The sequence below is a fragment of the Hipposideros armiger genome, unplaced genomic scaffold (genome assembly GCF_001890085.2).
Source record: "Hipposideros armiger isolate ML-2016 unplaced genomic scaffold, ASM189008v1 scaffold_391, whole genome shotgun sequence".
Lineage (NCBI taxonomy): Eukaryota > Metazoa > Chordata > Mammalia > Chiroptera > Hipposideridae > Hipposideros > Hipposideros armiger.
Window position 1 is genome coordinate 1,279,486 of NW_017731741.1, and position 20,890 is coordinate 1,300,375.

The 20,890-nt window shown below is 39.6% G+C and overlaps 1 protein-coding gene across 25 annotated transcripts in view; it reads left to right on the forward strand.

Moving 5' to 3' along the window:
- EPB41L2 (erythrocyte membrane protein band 4.1 like 2) overlaps positions 1–20,890 on the forward strand; it is a 210,049-nt gene that overhangs the window by 131,302 nt on the left and 57,857 nt on the right. For all 25 annotated transcript variants that reach the window (XM_019663475.1, XM_019663486.1, XM_019663469.1 and 22 more), the window contains exons 5-8: positions 9,869–9,911; positions 13,742–13,817; positions 18,093–18,311; positions 19,719–19,806. In XM_019663475.1, the coding sequence (XP_019519020.1) occupies positions 9,869–9,911; positions 13,742–13,817; positions 18,093–18,311; positions 19,719–19,806 (426 nt within the window). The remainder of the gene's footprint in view (positions 1–9,868; positions 9,912–13,741; positions 13,818–18,092; positions 18,312–19,718; positions 19,807–20,890) is intronic.

Here is a 20,890-nt window from a genome sequence, read left to right on the forward strand (position 1 = left end):
AGACCATGATACTGGCAGATTCAGTATCTGGTGAAGGTTCGCTTCCTGGCTCATAGACAGTGCCTTCTTTCTGTCCTCACATGGTGGAAGGACATGGGGGAGTTCTCTGGCGCCTCTTATAAGGGCATTAATCCCAGTCACGAGGGCTCCACCCTCATGACCTAATCATCCCAGAGGCCCCACCTAAATACCACTAAATCCTTCGTTAGGATTTCAACATAGGAATTTGGGGGCAGGGGGTAGGGATACAAACCTTCAGACCTTAGTAGTCAGTCTAATATTATTCAAGTATATAGGCTTCCAGTAATCTAACTCAGTTCATATGAATATTTTGAATATTTTGTATAACTCCATAAAGGCAGATCTGTAAATTTTGGAAATATTAGCAGTTTAATATTGGGACTGTATTATAGAAATAGAGCATTGTGACCAGTATTCTGGATGTGGCCGGGAAAGGACATCTGCACAGAAGAAAGGTAATGGCGCCAGCATGAACGATCCTGCTGTGCATGAGAAATTTCAAGTTGTTCGATAGGGCTGGAAAGTGTTAGCTCTGTCTATACAGGAGGGACTTGTGAGCAACTGGCAAGTTAGGAGGAGGAGCTGGGTACGTGTGTTGAAGCTGTATTTTCTCAGCAAATACAGTGTTTTAACTTATATCGTGGATTAATCCCGGGCCTTGTGGGGAATGCTGATGGAGATTATAGGAAAGCTAGGCAAAGATCATTTTTTCTGGAAGGCCCTGTAGCTTGTGCTAAAGAAGTTAGATTTTTATTCTGATGTGAAGGGTTTTAAATCGGAAGTGACATGGTCAGATTTGCATTTCAGAAAGAGTAACCTGTTCATGGCGTGGGGAGAGATTATACAGAACTGAGACCAGAGGTAGGAAGGTCGGTCATCTGGTTCGGAGGTGTGGAAACTAGAGCAGTGACATTAGGAGTGAAGATGAAGAGATGGCGATACTGAGTAGGTCATGTCTGCAGGACTTTGTCACCGATCAGCTGTGAGGTGTGAGGGCAAGGGCGGGTTTGAGGATAAGTCCCAAGTTTCAAGCTTGGGTCGGTGGGGAGCTTGTTGGAGACTTACACAGGGACCTTTGGAGGAGGAGCAGCAGTTTGGGGCTGGGGGAAGAGATGGAATCTGATTTTTATTTTGCTAAATTAAAAATGCTTGTAGTCTGTTGGCTAGATGATGTTTGGGGATCGGGGGTACGTGAGGTCTGAGGAAAGTTAACGGTGAAAAATAGGAGAGTGGGTGCAAACGATTCAAAGAAGTCTGGTTATGAAGAGGAGGACAGATGGGAGAGTGACACTAGACGTTATAGACTGGCTCTGTCCAGTAGAACTTTTCATGATGATGAGATTCTCTAGATCTGCTCTATATGGTGTAATAGCCACTTGTCACATATTGCTATTGAAATGTGGTTGGTATGACTGAGGAAGTGAAGTTAAATTTTATTCAATTGTACAGGTTTAAAGTTAAATAGCCTCTTGTGACTGGTGGTTGTTATATATAATAGTACAGAAAGTTTACAAGGGGTTGGGGTTGACAGACTTGCTTGGATGGAAAGAGCTATGACTTTGGCTATGGGAAAGCCCCCACAAAGGGTGAGGTTGAAGAGAGGGGAAGGTGAGGATGATGGAAGGTTCTGTAATCAAGAAGAGGGCGGGGGGAGCTAAGCCTTCAATAAAGACAACAACCTCATCCCAAGTCTGCAAGAAGTAAGACAAGGACTGGTGCAGTTGTAAATAAATTTGAGTTAAGCAAAGTGCAGCCTAAAATCCTTGAGCGAGAGGGGGTAAAATCATCTGCTAAGAGTGGGGAACCAGAGAGGCAGACTACTAAGGACAAGTATGTGCATTGCTGTTGATGGTCCAGCTGAGATCAGAGATCATACAGTTGTGATGGCAGCAGAATATGTTGGTGTGTGTTTTTCTCTAATTGACATCTGCAACCTGGATATCGTAGTGAAGAATGGAATAAGAAAGGGTTTCACAGTGGTTATGGTAAGAGAACAAAACTGGGGATGCTGATGAGATATGATAATCAAGCTGATTATTCACAAGTTCATAGGAAGGAACATAACTGAAATGGAAATTAGCTGATAGGCTGGGAGAATGGCTAGGCCCAAGGGATGCAAGTCTAGAGAAGTTGACAAGCAGGTACAGTGGGAATAAATGAGTAGAAACTTTAGAAGGAAAGGGAATGGTTATATCAGAGAATGGGAAAATGAAATCTAATGAGGTAGAGAACTCTGGGTGATGATGAAGATCAAGTGTTCAGCCAGGAAAAGGGATGGCTGAAGTCAAGGAGAAGTTAAGGTCATTAAGGCAGAGGATATTAAGGTAAGGTTAAGTTTGGAGGCGTTTCCCATAGGATTCTCATTGACAAAAAATGCTAATGCTAAATAAGGAACTCATAATCCCTTACTTTGTAGCTTCTCTTTCAAAATGTGAGATGAAAGTGCTCACAAATTTAGGCACATACTTTGGTTTTTTTAGGCTTTTACTATAGATAGAACATTGGGAGAATAAACAGTGAGGTATCCTTTCTCAAATATTCACTTTTTAGAAAATGAATGCTTAAAGGTAATTGAAAATATATTTAATTATTCATATATAACCTCTTTGCTTTCCTAACTTTTGTATTGTGTAATTTTTTATTCCTTCACACTTGTGTAGACAAAATTCAGTCTGCAAGTTATCTAGGCAAAAGAACTCTTAATTTTCAAATACAGATTTGTATGGTGTCCTATTTTTTCCACAGAAAATTATTGCTGTTGTACCAACTCAACTTAATCAGTTTTATTTTGTTTGAAACCATGCAGTTTCAATAATAGGATATTATAGGATACAAGAACTTAAACTGCTTTTTTTTTCATGCTGAATATTATCTACATTTTTAGAAGTTTTAGTCACTTACCATTTCAACATATTATACAGTAAAGGTGAGGGTAAAGCCATGGTTATCTGTGTGAAAATTTTCCATGGAGAAAAAAATCTAAACTTTCTTTTGATATTAGCATTAGTACTGTTTTGTGTCTCTTATGATTGAGGCCTTGAGTTGGAAGCCTTTCCATTTACTCTGAGTATGAAAATCTATCATTATTAGTGTTAGAACTTTTTCATGTCAAGAACTCTTATGTAAGCTTTACTATGGAAAATTTCATTAAAAATATGTGAAATCAAGCAATATGTTACTCTTTTAAATACAGAATTTCAAGTCCATAGAGTTCTTGTATTCATGTCTACATGGAACCATCATTAAGAAGTTTGGACTTTCTTTAAAGGGGAAAAATATTGTCTTGAATTTTTTTTGTTAATGGAGTTTGGCATCTGCCCCAGAGATTATAATGCCATTTTGCTTCAAGCTATATGAAAGAGGAGCTTATTAGAAGTGTAGTGATATTCACAGCTAACTTTATGAAAATTGATTAAAGCGTTTGCCTGATAGCAAGACAACTAGAACTAAAAGCTCAAATATTAACCTTTTTTGTCATATATAAACTATTCTTTAATAAAATTCTGTATCAATCCAGTTACACCTTGTAATACCCCAGACAGGAGTTCAACCACGTTCTCCCAGATGTATAGTGAAGGTTTCACTGTAATATAGAACGCCTGTAACTTCTTGGCTAACCACCAGAATTTGGTGGTGTTCTATTAGACCTAATTTAGGTAAAGGTATAATAAAGGGGATCTGTGTTAGTACTACAAATTCTCGAGGGAAAATGCAGAGTTTAGACAAAATTACTCATACTTTGAACTTTTGGTAGTACAGTGTGGGTTGGGTTGAATTTAATTTCTCTCCCCTGGCCAAATTGACAAGCACCAAAAGTGAGTGAGGAAGGCATGGCTAGGCATTTTGAAAAACTTCTAACTATGGGATTTTAGCCTCCAGCCTGAAGGAGAGTTAGGCGAGATAGATTTTTGGGGGGTGGGGGCGGAGGGAGGCCTAGAAGATAGATTCTGTGAAGGTATCTTGAGTTGTTGTCTAGGCCTAGTGAGGTCAGTGGCTGGCGATAGGCAACTAATGGGATGTTAATGGGACACTGCTGGTTGATGGTCCTGTTGTTCCTCTTTGTCAGGTGAATGTGGAATGTGTAGATCTTGATACTATTTGACCCAGCTATTTAGTGTGATGGGAGGAGTGCACCGAGATGTGGGAATGGGCTTTCTGCAGGAGGCTATCAACTGTTGGAATACTTAGCCAGTGAAATCTGGGCATCTACCTGTCAAGCCAGGACTTGAAAAATGTCTCTCTACATTTGACTTTCAGAAAAGACAGGAATTGCTACATAAAAAGAAATCCAGGGCTCTGCTACTCAAAGGGTGGTCCAGGAACCAGCGGCATTGGCACCACGTGAAAGCTTGTTCAAAGAGAGTTGTAATCTGCTCTTTGACAAGATCTTTTTTTTTTTTTTAAGATTTTTATTGGGGAATTGGGGGCTAGGAACAGCGCTGGGAAATTGGGAGAAGGGATCAGACAAGTTGCTGTCCTTTTGTTCTTCAGTCTAATTGTGGAGGACGGTTGCTTCACTGGCCCAAGTTGGCACCATCATTGCGCTCTTCCCAGGGCGAGGCAGATCAGTCACCGGCTTCTGGACGGCCGCTCACTGCGGCTGCTGGCCGCTCATGCTGGCTGCTGGCTACACACGGCAGCCCATGGCAACCCACTGCAGCAGGGGCTGCAGCCCACACCGTCGCCGGCGACTCACGGCAGCCCAGCTCCAGGTTGAGCTGTTGTTCAGCATCTTAGCTGTAGAGGGCAGTGTCACTGGCCCTCATATGTGGGATCCGAACTGGGGCCCTCTGGGGTCCCAAGCCAGCTCTTAACCAACGCGCCACTCGGCGGGCTGGACAAGATCGTCAGGTGACGCATGTAAACCCCTAAGGTTTGCGAAGCATTGATCTAGGGGGTGAAATGTTCTTTTGAGGCGGCAGAGAGATTTGTAGGAGTGTAGAAAGTCACAAAAACCTAGTGAGTAGGGGGTCCTAATAACCCAAAGTAGTTCATGGTCCCAAAATGTTCCAATATTCATAGCCACTTAGGTGAGAGTCAGGCCATTCCCATTCTGTATGGAAATTTGGACCATAAACCTCTGAGGTTTTTTCCTACACTGGCATTTTATGAATATAAATATAATGATTCATAAGCAAGCTTCTGTATTTTTTTAGATGTTTTTGTTGTTAGAGGGTAATGGAGAATCATCTTCATTTTATACTTTCCTGAGAATTAGTATTGAAAAATCAGTTGTAGGGAAATGCCAGAGGACTTGATTAACGAAGACTGTTTGCCGTCAGATTTGTAGTGGACAGAGAGTAGGACTAAGGAGCTTCTCTAAGAGAAATAAACTGGCAGAGGGACTTTAGTGTAAAAAAAAGAAAAGTATGTGTACAGCTGTTTGCTTTGCTGCTTAGTTTAAAATTTTCTGTAACCTTCTAAGGCAGGGGTTTTTAAACCATTTTTTTTTTTTTTGTCATGGGTTTCTTTGGTAGTCTGGTGAGTTCTCTGGGTCACTTCTCAGAACAGTGTTTTAAATGTATACTTATAATAAAGTATACAGGCCTGAAATGGAAGCCAGTAAATAAATAACATTCTCAAAACATTAAAGAATTTGGGATAAAGTAATCATCAGTATCTAATCTAAACCCTACTGTGATTTCAAAATATTGATTACCATAAACCATATTTCAAGATCTGCAACTACTGTAATGCGATATGGAAATAGGTTTGATTCCTTTAAGTGACAAAGCTAAAGGTACTGCTGATACTAACCAGGTACTGTTCTACATTCATTCATAATTGATGATCATGCTAAATTTCATGTAGAGGTTAGTGAGCGTAAGGATGTTAGATTCTTTCCCCAACCAATTCATAGACTCCTGAGTTCATGTTCTAAGGTGATTTAATAATACTGACAATCTAGGATCACATTGTAATTTTAGTTTACTTCTGTTGGAAGCCTGTGATATAGGATTCCTTGTAAATTTTATTAATTTCTTATTTTATCTGATGTTCACTCAGAAGATCAATATTTACTGAGTTCACACTTGGGAACACGGTGGGGATTGGAAGGGGGAGGTGAGAAGGATACCAAATTGAGTGAATATTCTTGCTCTTAAGTAGCTGGGAAAGCACTTTACTTCTAGTAAACCAAGATACTTTTATTGGAATCCAACATGGATTTTAGCTCTTTGGTACTGTAGTTTTGCATTGTTGAATATACCTTAAAGTTTGGGAAACACTGAGAAAATTCCTGTCTTGCCTGATCACAAATCGCCTGGAGCTGTCACTTAAAATAGAGATTCTCAGGCCCTGTCCTGGACAATGTTTCAGTCTATTCCAGGGGCCGATGGCTAAATCTGTTTTTTCTTTTTAACAAACTTGCCAGATGGATCCTTATCAGCAGGCAACGTTTAGAAAAGCTTAGCTGGGTGATACCTTCCTGTACATAGAAGTACTTGGACTAGTCATACTGGTAATTCTCCTGAGAAGTGATTGTGCTGTTTATGTCTTGTCTTCATTTCCAGGAAGAACCTTCACTACAGCAGGGCAGCTTTGTAGAAAGGGCTGATATTATCAGATGGTTTTCTATAAGGAAAAGGGGTCTGGTTTTTATTTCATCTGACCCATGAATATAGTGACTGTATTTTGTGAACCCAGAGTCTCATTTATTAGTCTCATTATGTGGGTAGAAATATTCATATAAATATTAACTTCTTTAATATATGTAACACATCACCTTTGGAAATATAAAATGATGTGCAGATGGGATATATACCAAAAGCTGATAGGCCAGTTTAATTTTGCCAGTGCGAAAGACCCGTCTATTTAAGGCACTGGGTGAAGTACTCTGCATATGTACTCTACTCTCCAGGAAGCGTTTGAATGAATGATTGATTAAAAAGAACCACCTTGTGAGGTAGACGTTATGGCCCCTCCTCTTACACTTGAGGGAATTGAGGCTTAAAGAAGCCAAGGAGTGAACTCAAGTTCATACACAGTTGGTGGAAAGCCAGAATTTGAGTCCATATATTTCGGATGCAAAGTCTACATACGTGGCAGCCAAATCTTTAAAAAATGGGATTGATGCACCCTAGTGTATCATGGCGCGTGCACGTGTGCGTTTTTGTCATTCACTTTTTCCGTCTCTGTGTCTGCTTCTTGATCCACCCAGTACGCCTCCTTAAGTGTCAAAAACAAGTTATTTTTATTTGTTAAAAAGAGTTTTATGTCTATTATTTGTAATTGCTAATGCAGATAATAGACTTGTATTTCTTTTAAAAGTCACACTAAGTCATTATTTTGTTTTTCACTTATGAATTTATGACCCTAGGCAGTACAATGATACCCCACTCATGATCTGAGTACTCATTGGAGCTAAAATAATAAAATAAAATAAAATTTGAGCTTTTATTTATTAAAAATAAATCTAATAAAATAATATGATCTGTGGTTTTTTAAAGATGACCGTGGCATCTGGAGGGAGGAGGAAAGTAATGGGCAGATATTAGTCAGGAGGTATTATCAGTACTTACTGGCTGCCTGAAACTGTCAAGTTTTGTGGAGGACACAAGTAACCTAGTCTGTCCCGGACTGTGCAGAGCTGTCCTCGGGAGGGGAGACCTCCTTACTCCTTGGTGGGAGTGGAGCTCACAGTGTGGCAGCGAGTGTGGTCAGCAAAGGGAAAACCAGGAGTCACTCCTGCGGCTGCTGTTAGATCACATCAGGTAGATGACCACTTCATCTTTGGATCTGGTCTGGAATAAAGAAAGGAAGCCACCGAAGTCTTCTAATATTGTAGCCGGCAGGCAATGTTGTGGAAAGTAGCCCGACAATGACACCGAGTCTGAATTTGATTGGCTGGTGCACAGAAACTTGTCACTCACACTCCTGGGTCTGTGGAGCCTTATTGAGTTTATGCTGTGCAGAAACTGTCAGGGAACTTGTACGAAGGGGTTGGTGCTTCGGGTGAGACTGGAAGGTGCCAAGTAGCTGGGATACTGGGTTATTCCTCGGGGGTCACAGAAGATGATGTAGCTTCTACCATCTTCCTCCTAGGACAGAGGTCTTTTTTTGCTCTTGCATAGTAGTCATCTGTAGCAACTGGCACATGATGATGAAATTGGAGATTTGAAGGGCCTGTCTAGGTCTTTAAGACCAGTCTCTTCCCTTCTGGTCTTTTTCTGTATTACTGTTCAGAGGGATTTTTTCTTTTTCTTTTTTTTGTTTGGCACCAGTGGTCTCTTCTTCAGCTTTTCTTGCTGTGGCTGTTACTTCCTTGGATGGAATGCCACAACACATCTGACCCTCCCCCGTCTGGGCTAGAGACTGAATGATGTGTTTTTCTCATTTTTGTTCACTCCTCATAGCTGGCCATTTGTGAGCCAGCTGTTGTGTGGGACAGCAGCTGCAGGGCAAGGAAGTGGAATGCCAGGCCCTTTTCTAAGGGCAGAATTAGAGCTGCTCCCTAGCGTCACACTGGAGGTACCATTGGAAGGTTCCCCTGGCTCATCACATCATTGAGCCATGCAGCTGGAACACCAGTAATATGAAACTAGACGAAGCTCTGGTGGTTCTTTATTGAGAGGTTTAAATATACCCAGTGTCAGAACAGAGCCATGCACACCTTGGATCCTTGCTGACCTGAGTGCAATCTGTGACCTGGGTGGTAAAACCCTCAGGGGTCTGGGCAGTTCTGCTTTCAAAGCATCCTGTTGTTACTACTTTTTAATACTGTAAGTTAAGGTTGTGTTGTACTAATTCAGTATCCTGCTAAGACAGTAGGTTATTATCTTCTACATAACAAACATTTTAATTGTTTACTTTGTATATCTGAATAAAATTCTCTTTATGTACTGATGGTATAATACATATTTGGGGTACTTTTAAAATGAATGAAATTTATCGTAAAGCCAATGATTTGAATCAGTTTATTATATCTCAAAAAATGTACTTGTTCTCCTGTGTTAGTGAAGATAAAGTAAGATGAACTCTAATGACTTGAGGATATAGTGAGATAAGTATAAAAAAGTGTGTGTGTGTGTGTGTGTGTGTGTGTGTGTGTGTGTGTGTGTGTGTTTGGATGGGTCCTTTGCTTACAGCTTTGAAAGACAAATATTTAATGTCCTTAGGTAGTTTGAATCTATTAGTTCAAGGTTTGTTTGTTTGTTTGTTTTTGCTTTGGGATATTATAGTGGTTCCTCAAATCTTTTTATGTTAACTTTCTCAAAGGGAAGAGATACAGGGAAAGTGAAAGGAAATTCCTCATGAAGTTTAAACAGGGTGTTATATGAAGACTAGGAAGGAAAATTTTGGCTGCATCCTGACAGCACTTTTCCAAAGCATTGTACAGTTGCAGGGACAAACAAAGTTTGAGGAGGAGGAATTGGCTTTAAGAGTTGAGATAATTGTGTTTTATTGGAGTATGTATACTTTTAATAGCCAGTGGTTTCTGATTCACATTTTATCCTTCATGAGTTGGAGCCAATTATTGTCCTTGACTGAGCTCTCACTTCAGTGTCTACAGGGACTGTTTATTGGTATTTCTACTATAGAATGAAGACTATATGTGGATATATTATGTCTCATAATTTGGATGGATGTTTGATTTCAGATCCCAGAAAAATGAGACCCAAGAGACCTATCTTAAAAGTGTTTTAATATTTTATTTATAACATGCACACATTTAAAAACAAATCAATCATTAGTCCAGTGGAATGCTAATAGGTGAAAGCTACTTCTAATAGGACTTCATTAAAATATGTTTATACTTAAATAAGTGTGTGAACTAGAAACTGTTCCATTTTGGACTCTGGAATATTTCTGATGGGTTAATTGGTCTTTTTTCCCCCTCCCCCTGCAGAACTGGCTAGATCCTGCAAAAGAAATAAAGAGACAACTGCGAAGTAAGTATTTAAATAATCATGCTTTGAAGTTATTAAATTAATCTTTACATCTATCATTAATAAAATTCATGGGAATGTAAACTAGAATACAGAGATAGTGATAGAACGATCAGCTGTATTTTGCATTTTTGTGGTATAGTAAGTTAAGGATCCTGATGATATTTTTGTGGAATCCTAACGATCTTGCACATAGCTTAGGGACTCCTCTACTGGTCAAGAGGTCTAGACTCACAGTACTAAGTTCCCCACGGTGCCTCCTGCCATTGTGAAGTATAGCTGACCTTTTTCTCTGGGGAAAAGAATGAGAAGCTGCTTTTCTGTAACTTTCACTCTAGGTAAACCTGTTACTATTGATTACTTTGTCTACTTCATTTTGGAAGCGTGTAATTAGTTTGGTTAAGCATATCTCTGGCCTCTGGGTCTTCTAGACACACTGTTTGTAGATGTCCTGGAGTGAGGACTGCAGGGGAGAAAAGCGCGCAGAACAGTCTTTTCAGCCCCCTGCCGCCATTACCTTCTCTACGCCTTCGTTCCACAGTCCAAGGTCATTAGTGCTGCTTCGCCCTTTCTTGCATTTTCCCATTTGTTCTCAATGTAGACTCCCAAAGTGACTGGAAGCATCTCACCCTAACCAGCTTCTGTTCCCTCTGTAAGCTCTGCCTCTGCCTGTGACTGGCTATAAGATTGACATCTGTTCCAAGAAACAATCACAACAGAAAAATCTCTCATAGGGGATCTGGTTATTTAATTGACTTCAGGGTATGTGATTGAGCGAAGCAGAAAAGTTAGGGAGCCGCTAACAGCTGGATTTTAGACAGGAGAATACATTTCTTACCAACCCTGAGCTGTCCGGGAAGAAGCCATGGTTCTGAGTGCCAGCTGCAGACCGCCCTTGTGCTGTTGGTTTCACCACCTTCCTTACTATTCCTAACGTCAAAACCCTGGACTGGATCTGCACTGTCCCTTCTGTTCCTTTCCATCTGCCTTCTGTCTCATCTTAGGTTCTTGAGAGTTTTCATTTATTTTTCTGTCTTTCTCAAATTATTAATCTTTTTGGTAGGTTTTTTTTTTCCTTCTCTCCTTTTTTATTCTGAGAGAGAGAGAGAGAGAGAGAGAGAGAGAGAGAGAGAGAGAGAGAGAAAGTGTGTGTGTGTGTGTGTTACTTTTCCTACTTTCTCTCCTTGTAGACTCCAATTTATTTTCCTTTCTTTACATCTTTGATGAGAGCTACCTTCCTGACTTGCCCAGGACTGAGGAACTGAGGGGTTTTTCAGGATGTGGGACTTTTACTGCTAAAACTGGAGCAGTCCTGGGCGAACGCGGGTGGTTGTCACCCTATCTTTCGACTATTGTCCCCGGCTTTCCAGCATTCCTTGCCTTCATCTTCACACCCGCTCTTCCCTTTCTCCCTGCATTGATTATCATGGTGTTGCATCTCGTATGTTTGTCTCGTGATGTAAATGAGTGGGGGGAGAAAAGGAGTAATTAGACACAGATACATTATGCTGACATCAAGGAAGAAACAGTACCAAAACCTTTGGAACTTTTGCTTTGTTCCTTCTATAGTCATTACATGCTCTGCAAAGTACACAAATTCAGAAAGGCCAGATGCTTGATTCTTTCACTTTCTCGAAAACCAGACCTGCCAAGTGACCCAAACAAGAGTGAACAGGATAACCTCTGAAACATGATTGATGCTCCGTTGAGTTGTTTCCAATGGTTTTGTTTTGACTTTTGTTTGATTATTTTTGTGTGCCACTCATTTCAGAGTCACAGAGATTTCCTAACTTTTGGAAGGCAAGACTTTTACTGATTATGAATCACAGTCTTATATTTTGATTATTTGTGAAGTTTTTTAGAGTGATTTCAGGACTTTTGCCCTTGTGGTTTGGCAAGAGGAATAACAGTACCAAATAGGATTTGACTTTTCCAGACTTTTGGAGTGAATTCTCTAAATGTAACCTCTTATCATCCTGATCGTGAAAGTAGGCTGAAGAAATGAAGTTTTCCTGCTATAGTTTACCTCTTTCTTTCTGCTTGTGTTAAAATGGACAAAAGAACTGCTTTTATATTATATTAATTATAGCAGAGCCAAGCCTCTGCTATAATTTATTGTTAGTTAATAGGCAGTTAGCAAAGGTAAAAATTACCTTTTTTAGTTACTTTGAACAACTGACAACTTATCAGTTCCTGTGTAAAATTTGCCTTAAAATCTTTGTTTTCTGAAATGTACACAAATGAGACTATATAAGACTATATATCTAATGCTTGCCTGTTATTAATATATAAACAACCCATAGCTATATGATATTGATATAGGTAAAAATTATGGTAATAATATGTAATTAAATAAAAAAATTTAGCAGTATTGGTATATTTTATCAACATTAGAATTGGAAATATATCCTAAAATATGGGTTTTATTAGAATCTTATCCCCATAGTCATGTCCAGGCAAACATTTGCTAGTATTAATACCTAAAAATAGATAAATAAGGATCCATTATGAAATGATAACCCTGTGATGACTTCACTTAATTATGGGTTAGTTGTCACCTCGAACAAGTGCATACACATCAAGCCAGGATGGTGCTACAGACCAAGAAACTCCATGTCTCAGCATTCAGGAAAGCCCTGTATCCCTTTCTGATGCCTTAATCATGTAAAGCAGACCTGAAACCTGTTTCTTAAACTCAGCAGGATTGACTTTATTGGTAGAATGGTGATGTATTGAACCCACATCCAGCAGAGTGCTTGTGTGTTCACAGTAGGCATTCAGTAACTTTTCATTGACTTTTGCGTGAGAGAAAAGTTAGTGTGCTGATGGTGAGAAAAGGACAGAATGACACATTAAACTAGAGAATGGGATTCAAGAAATTTTTCTTCAAGTCTATAAATTAAAGCAGTTGCAAGGCCTTCAGAAATGAAATACACACACACAGACACACACACACACACACACACACACACAAATCAGCAATACTGCGAACTTTGAGCACAACTCTAAATTCAGGCCATTGGAATTATTTGAATCTCTTTAGGAAAAGAATACCTGCCCTCACTCCAGACCTGTGTATTTCTATTGTTTTTAAAGCCATCGAAAGCATGATATATCAGTTAATGATGATATGTAAATAGATAAATAAATGTTTTAACTTTTAATAAGTGATTTATGACATGATTGTTTGATATATTCATTCTTTGTGACATAGTACAGCAAAATGTGTGCTATATATGCATATACTTATACCTACTTTATAAAGCCTGGGAAATAATTTTATTGTATGAAAGTATTGTGACATTTTGCCACCCTCTTCTTTCTTTGGGATATCTTTTAACATTTCCTTCAAATAGCCCATTAATCCTTCCTGAATAGCTGTAGTGATCACTTACTTGATCATTACCTGCCTTCTCCCAACAATGTAGAAAGCCTAAATTTTTTTTTTTTTTAAAGAGTGGAGAATATTTGGCATCTGGAGATTTCTGTGGTTAAAACAAATCTTATCTCAGAAGTATTACATGGAGGTCACATTAAAATTTTTGCATAATAGATCACCATACAAAACATTTGTTGAAGTACCAGTACACATTTATAAAAAAAGTGAATGTATTATTCTGTAATGGTGGGTTATTTATATAATTGATTTTTTATTTTATTTTCATTTTATTTTGTTTTGTAAATACTTTCTTTAAATTAATAAAGGAATTCTCTAAACTGATTTATAGTTATAGGAGTAGTCTATATTGTTTGAGCATTGAGTTTTAAGCTTTATCAAAATAAATGGTTATCCTGTTGGTTGCATAAATAACCATTATATGTAATAATTACAGATCTTCCCTGGCTGTTCATCTTTAATGTGAAGTTTTATCCTCCTGATCCGTCTCAATTGACTGAGGACATCACCAGGTACTTTATATTTACATGAGAAATGAACCTTTACTTACAGCTCTCATTTATCCCTGTGCCCTGAGAGAATGGTGGTAATTTCAGGATTAACACCAAAACATTTTTTCTTAAGTTGAGTTTTAGAAATTTCCTTGGAAGTGCATATTCCAAAATAGTTTGAAATGTTGCCAGTTTCAAAAATTGTATTCACTTTTAATTTCTCCCCTTATATTTGAGTAATGGAATATTTTAAAAAATATTGCTGGCAACTTTGTTTCCTATGTTATACTTTCAAAAATCATTGATGTTTAATGTTTCAGATTTTAATGCTAGGATGGTTTTTATTACACACCCCACGTTTGCATGTGTACTACTCTCATATTACAAAGGTAACCTAAGGGTAAAAAAATAAAATTATTTTAAAAAGTCAGTTGAACTGTGATTTTTTTGTTGTTGTTGCCCCCCGTCCCCTGCAAAAGAAAAGAAAACTGTTAAGGTAGGTTTTCTTATGTAAGAATCAATAGTTTTCATTTCGTCTCCTCTGAGATTATCTGGGATATACAAACATGTGCTTAAATTACAAATGAAAGATTCAGTTTAGGAGCAAGAGGACATTCTGTGATTCTGAGAGTGACTGAGTATTTGAATGGTAACCAAGGAACATTCTGACCCCACAAGAGCCTGATATCTTATCCTTGCCCTATTACACTGGGCACCAGCAGTAGGACTTTTTAGCTTAGATAAGAGTAGGTCTACAGGGTGATTCGTATATATTTTTAAAAGGTTATTTACATAGCCAAGAAAAACTGTGTTCCATACATATACTTTTAGAAAACTGGAGAGTGTAGTGGCACATTCTGCTTGGACTCCTGTGCTCCCTGGGCCGTGATGCTTTCCGCTAGGCCAGTATTGTCATCAGACATCAGGTTACATAGGTGCTTCAAAGAGTGGTTGAAATAGGAATGATGCACATTTCCTTCCAAGACTGGCTAAATGACAGGCCTTTGTTTCCCCCTTAGAATTATACTCGTTGTGGAATAGGGAATACTGATACTGATTAAGTTGTGACTGGAATTAGCTTCATCTAGTAGATAATAAATGACAGTGAGCTGCTTGGAGCGTAAAACTTGACGGGGTGGTGGGCAGAGGCACTGCAGAGCCTCCCTGCAGGGGTGCCTTTGAGCAACGCAGCAACTGGGCTTTGGGGCCCAGCGCCCTCTTTGTGCATCCCCTCTCACTTGCTGTAATTTAGAGGCTGGTAATCCTTGGAGATTGCAATTTGTAGCATCCGTAAGTGCTTTGGTTTTGCTTTCCGATGGGGCTTGAGCAGTCTCCCTGTGTGGAGCGGGAGGGATGACGTCGTCCAGTGAGCTAACAGCCGTGGCACTGCAGACTGAGACCAGCCGCCTGCCTGTGCGTGTAGGCTGGTCTCCTGCTTATCGTGACTGAAATCTTCACCACGACCAGAGTGAACATTTCGAAGGTGCGGGTAGGCTTTTGAGGAGGGCAAGACATTATTCAGAATAATATTTGAAGAATGCATGGACATGGGAAATTTAGGAAGCTGTTGCAGTTTTGCTTTTTTTTTGTTTTTTTGTTGGAAGTGCTTTGAAAACAGCGGAAAGGACCAATAGGAAAACTAGAGACAATAATATAAAAAGGAGGAACAAGATTTTAGTATTAGATGGAATCTTTGTGGTTAGGCCTTCAAAATGTGATTCAATGTGAAGAATTAGCATTATTCTTAATTAGTCTTAGAGAATTTGAGGAAAACCTGAATCATAATTTAAAATTTAGTTTTCCAAAATAAGCACAGTTATACTCATTCTGTTCTGCAGGTCAAGGAACCATAAGCTTCCTTAGAAAGAGAGCTCCTGCAATGCATAAAAACACTGACTGTAGTGATAGTGAGATGACTTTCATTCTCAGATAATCACTGAGCTCTTGCCATGTGGCTAGTACTTTGCTAACTACGGGACTATTATGATACTAAACAGTCGGTGTCCTGCCTGACAGATTTGTGCAGTAGTCTTGTCTAATTGAACTACATGAGGGCTGACACCATGTGCTGGGACCTGCTCTCTGACCCAGAGGCAACACGCCTGTCTGAATGTGTTGGGTCGAGGGCAAGAGGAAGACGGAGCCCTGAAACCCATGAGAGACGGAAGTGTATACAGGAAGAAGGGGGCTGGCTGCCAGTAGGAGTGTCAGTCTCTTACAAATAAGCACTGCCATTTAGTTTGGAGCGGTCAATGGCAATCTTAGCAAGGGGTTAAATATGAGAGTAGCAATCAGGTTTTAAAATGTCACCAAAAGAATTTGATGGGGGCCCCCCAAAAATCCTCACAGAATATAAATAACATGTTTCTTCATGTTATTTAGTAAAAAAACAGGGTCTGTTATAACTGTGTAGTAAACTACTTGGAACGTTGACTAATAATTATTATAACAATAATAACTCTTTAGATGGAGTCAGTGGGGGAAGTAAAGGCTTCGGAGTAGAGATTAACTTATAATTGTTGTTAAAGATGTGTCACGAAAAGAAGAAATTTTGGGTTTTGAAAAAGTCATGATGCATGTTTGCCACAGAAGACACTAGTTCATTTTTGGAAGTACTGGAGTCATTTGCATCTATGTTATTGCAATGTCATTTGACAGCTGACAGTTCTAGCTTCATTCTAAAAAAAAAATTGAACAATTTGGTTGAGGATTGGAGATTTTACAACAAGTTGAAGATGGAAGACCAAACTGTGCATTTTTGCCATATTTTACTGTTTTACTTTTATAAAGGAAAGAATGCGCGTTAAGCTTGTGAAAAAGTTGCATAAATTTACAGTGACAGTGCTCTACAAGAACGTCAGTGTCAATGATGGTTCACAAAATTCTGTGCTGGTGATTTTAATCTCAGTGACGCCCCTTGGTCAGGGAGTCCCACCGAGGTTGATGACCACAAAATGAAGGCATTGATCGAGTCAGACCCACATTACACGACATGAGAGATTGCAGAAACATTGAACATCCATCATTCAAGCGACCACCTGAAGAAGCTGGGATACGTAAGCAAGTTTGATATTTGGGTTCCGCATAAACTCAAAGAAGTTCATTTGACGGCGCGTATAAACATCTGCAATATGCTCATTAAACATGAGGAAAACAATCCTTTATTGAAGTGACTGATACTGGTGATGAGAAATGGATTGTTTACAACAATGTGGTGTGCAAACGGTCTTGGTCCCGACATGATGATTCGCCTCAATTGACATCGAAAGCAGACATTCATCAGAGGAAGGTTGTGCTCTCAGTGTGGTGAGATTTTAAAGGTGTCATGTTTTTCGAGCTCCTACCAAGGAACCAAACAATTCAAATGTGTACTGTCGGCAATTTGACAGTTTGAACAAATCCACCATCCAGAAACGTCCAGAGCTTGTTAATTGTAAAGGAGTTGTGTTCCATCGCGACAACGCGAGACCACACACAAGTTTGATGACCCGTCAAAAATTATTGGAGCTTGGATGGGATGTGTTGCCACACCCACCGTACTCGCCTGACCTTGCACCATCAGACTTCCACTTGTTTCACTCTCTTCAAAACTCCTTGCGTGGTATAACGTTCAATTCAGATGAGGCTGTAAATCAGCACCTTGTTCAGTTTTTTGCAAATAAAGACAGGTCCTTCTATGAACGAGGAATTATGAAGCTCACTGAAAGATGGCAAAAGGTTATCGAACAAAACGGGAAATATATCATTGATTGATCTTCTTTATATAAATAAATGACCTTTTAAAAGCATAGAAAAATACGTCATGACTTTTCCGACAACCCAATAGTATGAAAATGGTAGAAAGGATAGAAGGGGACAACCTTATTAGCTTTTCTTGCAAAAGCTTAAGAGCTGAAGCTATTTTTAAAATTTCATTAATCTTTACAACTTTTGAAGGTCATGCTAATTTTGATTAGTTTGAGATCCAAGGAGACAGTCTTCAGTGGTTGGAATTTTTACCTTCAGTCACAAAACTCTTTATTGTACTAGTCGTAATATGCTGTTACTGGGATAGCAGTTCGGAATGACCTATTACTTTGCTGTCTAGCTAGACTCAGTTCCTGTAAATAAGCTGCAGAGTTAGAGGTCCAAGGAGCAAGGTGGGCGCCTTATTGCAGAAGACGCTTTTTGCCGGGAATATGAAGAGTGCCTCTATTGTATATTTGTTTTCAAAAAGGAATAGTAGAACTCAAGGATTATGAGTGCTGTGATCTTAACTAATTGTTCCCCGGCCCTGTTCTCCCCTGTTCCTCACAGATACTTCCTGTGCCTTCAACTCCGGCAGGACATTGCCTCTGGCCGCCTGCCCTGCTCCTTCGTGACCCATGCCCTCCTGGGATCTTACACACTGCAGGCTGAGCTGGGAGACTATGACCCGGAAGAGCATGCCAGTCATGACCTCAGTGACTTCCAGTTTGCCCCCATACAGACGAAGGAGCTGGAGGAAAAGGTGGTAGAGCTACACAAAACCCACAGGTCCGTTGACTTGCTGACTGGAGAGAAAGTGGCCATGTCAGATGTAAATAGCTGTTCTTGTAGAACTTGAACTTGCTAGACGTTTCAGCGTAGTTTGTGGGATTATCCAGTTTTTCCTTTTGGAACGTCACCTAATACTAATCAAGACAACCTGCAGCCCTTGAAATATCTCTTCATCATCTTTATGATTATCACTTGAGGAACTACGCTCATGAGGCTACATGTTTCCATTTATTGGAAAAATTGACTTCACCCATGATATCTCCTTTCTACTCCCAATCCTATTCCTTGATACACACACACACACACACACACACACACACACACACACACACGAAACAAACATACCCACATACTTGTTTGGCATTTACTATATATTTCTTCTTCCTTTTAATTGTTTTTATTACCATCCTTCATAAGAAAGTCGGAGATGTTGAGGCGTCAGGTTTTGAATCTGAAAGGTGGGGAGGGGCTAATGGACGTAGGAGAAATAACTGAAATACACAGGTAATTTCCTTATCCACAGAAGATGACCTTTGGTTTAGCTAAGCATTACTTAGTTGCTTAAATAGCACATTACACTTTGAGAACTTTTGTATCTGTGTGAAAACAAAATGCTTTTTTTAGTACAGGTTTTAAAAACTAGCTACAAAATTATAGTTTGTCCCATACTCAAAATTGAAGTCTTTGAAAATTTTGACTAAAATGGTTTGAAAGAGCTTTTAGAGATTAGAAGTTTTTAGACAGACCACATTCATTGACTTTTCTTTTGTAAAAAATGAATGCAGTATTTGACTTTAAGTACTTTTTATTAACTTGATCCCAATTCTAATCAACTGACGTGTGTAATTCAAATTTAAAATATCAGATGCTGAAATGCCAATATGAAGATTAATGGGACTTGGTCCTGATTTCTAGGAGTTTGGAATTGGTTTAATTGGGAAAATATATAGCAATGGACATAATTTTAATGTGGACAGAATGTGATGATATGTGTCACCAACACAGGTGTAAAATCAAATACAATACTTCTGATCTTTGTTATGATCAATCTTAGTGAAAGGAAACTGAGTAAGAATTTATGCTGTACCCATTATTGCTGGGCCTTTTATACCCCAGTGGAAAAAAATCGAAAGCAACTTTGTAAGATTAAAAAGGGTAAGGGTGGAGGGGCACCTCCTTGTAATACACAGGTGTATATTAGAGGAGCTTAACAGAAAAATACTAGAGGTTAAGAGTTGAGCCTTCTTACCCGTTTCCTACTTGTCTGCAAATGTATCTGTGTTACACCCTCCACCCCAGACTCTCCAGGCTCATACCCCTCTTTCCCCATTTTGGCCATGTTTGCTTTTTTTTCCATCAGTAAGATAAAACTTTATTTTTATTTTTATTTTATTTTATTCTTAGGGGCTTATCTCCAGCACAAGCTGATTCTCAGTTCTTAGAAAATGCGAAGAGGCTTTCCATGTATGGTGTTGACCTACATCATGCCAAGGTACTGTGGTGTAATGGGGACGTGGCATCTTTCCAGTCTGTTGACTGAATTTTTGAGAGGACACCAGTGTCAGAATAGCCTAGTGCACCTTTAGCAAAAGGCTACTCATCCTCACCCGAGGGCCTCGCAGGTATTCCTTTGGTGACTAGTTGTGGGGTTTATAATTGTGGGAGGGTTAATTAATTCTCCCCCTACTTCTTTCTTCTTTTCCCAATCTTTTTAGCTGCTCCCTTTTCATACGTACTTGTCCTGACTTACCTTGGCAGCCTTCTTGATCCTTCATCCTGGCTTACTCTGTCTCAGCTTTTGCTGTGTCAGATGCTGCCTCTGTCCCAGCTCCCTCTCCTGCCTCTGCGTTAGGAGAGGAGAGCAGGTCTCAGCCACTGGGAAAGGGCAGAAGTGGTGTGGATTTGACCACTGTCCACAAAGCTTCTGGGTTGTGACGAGCCCTAGCATTGCACTTCTTCTCCCTGTACGTCTGTTTTGTACGTCTTGTAAGATGAAAGCAGGCTAGCCCAGGCGCCAGGTGACGCAGCACCTTCAGTCTAATTTCAGAGGTGGGAAAAGAATGGAGTAATGAGAGAGGTGTTAGGAGAAGGTGAGGGTGGCTTGACGGGGAGGGAGTGGGGTGCCAGTAATAAATACAAACATCACCTATTCATGGCCCTCGTTTGGATGATCATGTAATAGCCATAGTCAAGGAGGAGAACAAGAGGGAAGGTGAAAGATGGATTTGGCTTTGAAAATTATGTCTGGAGTCAACTCAGCATGCTGAGGGCACCCATGGTTGCCTGCTTTTGATAGACCCTGCCCATCCTTAGATGTAGCCCATGAAGCCCAGATGATACGATGTGATAAATTTCTAGGAAAGCCCCCCACCCGAAGATATCTTTCCTCCCTACACCTCAGATTAAAACTTCTTGCTTTTGTGTTTATAGTGCTTCATATTTGCAAAGTGCTCTTTTTTTCCTCAGTGGCTTCCTGTCTTCTTTAAATATTTTTCCCTATTACTAAAGTAACACATGTTCATCATAGAAAATAGAGGTGAACAGAAGAAAATAAAAATCACTGAAATCTGTTTGTG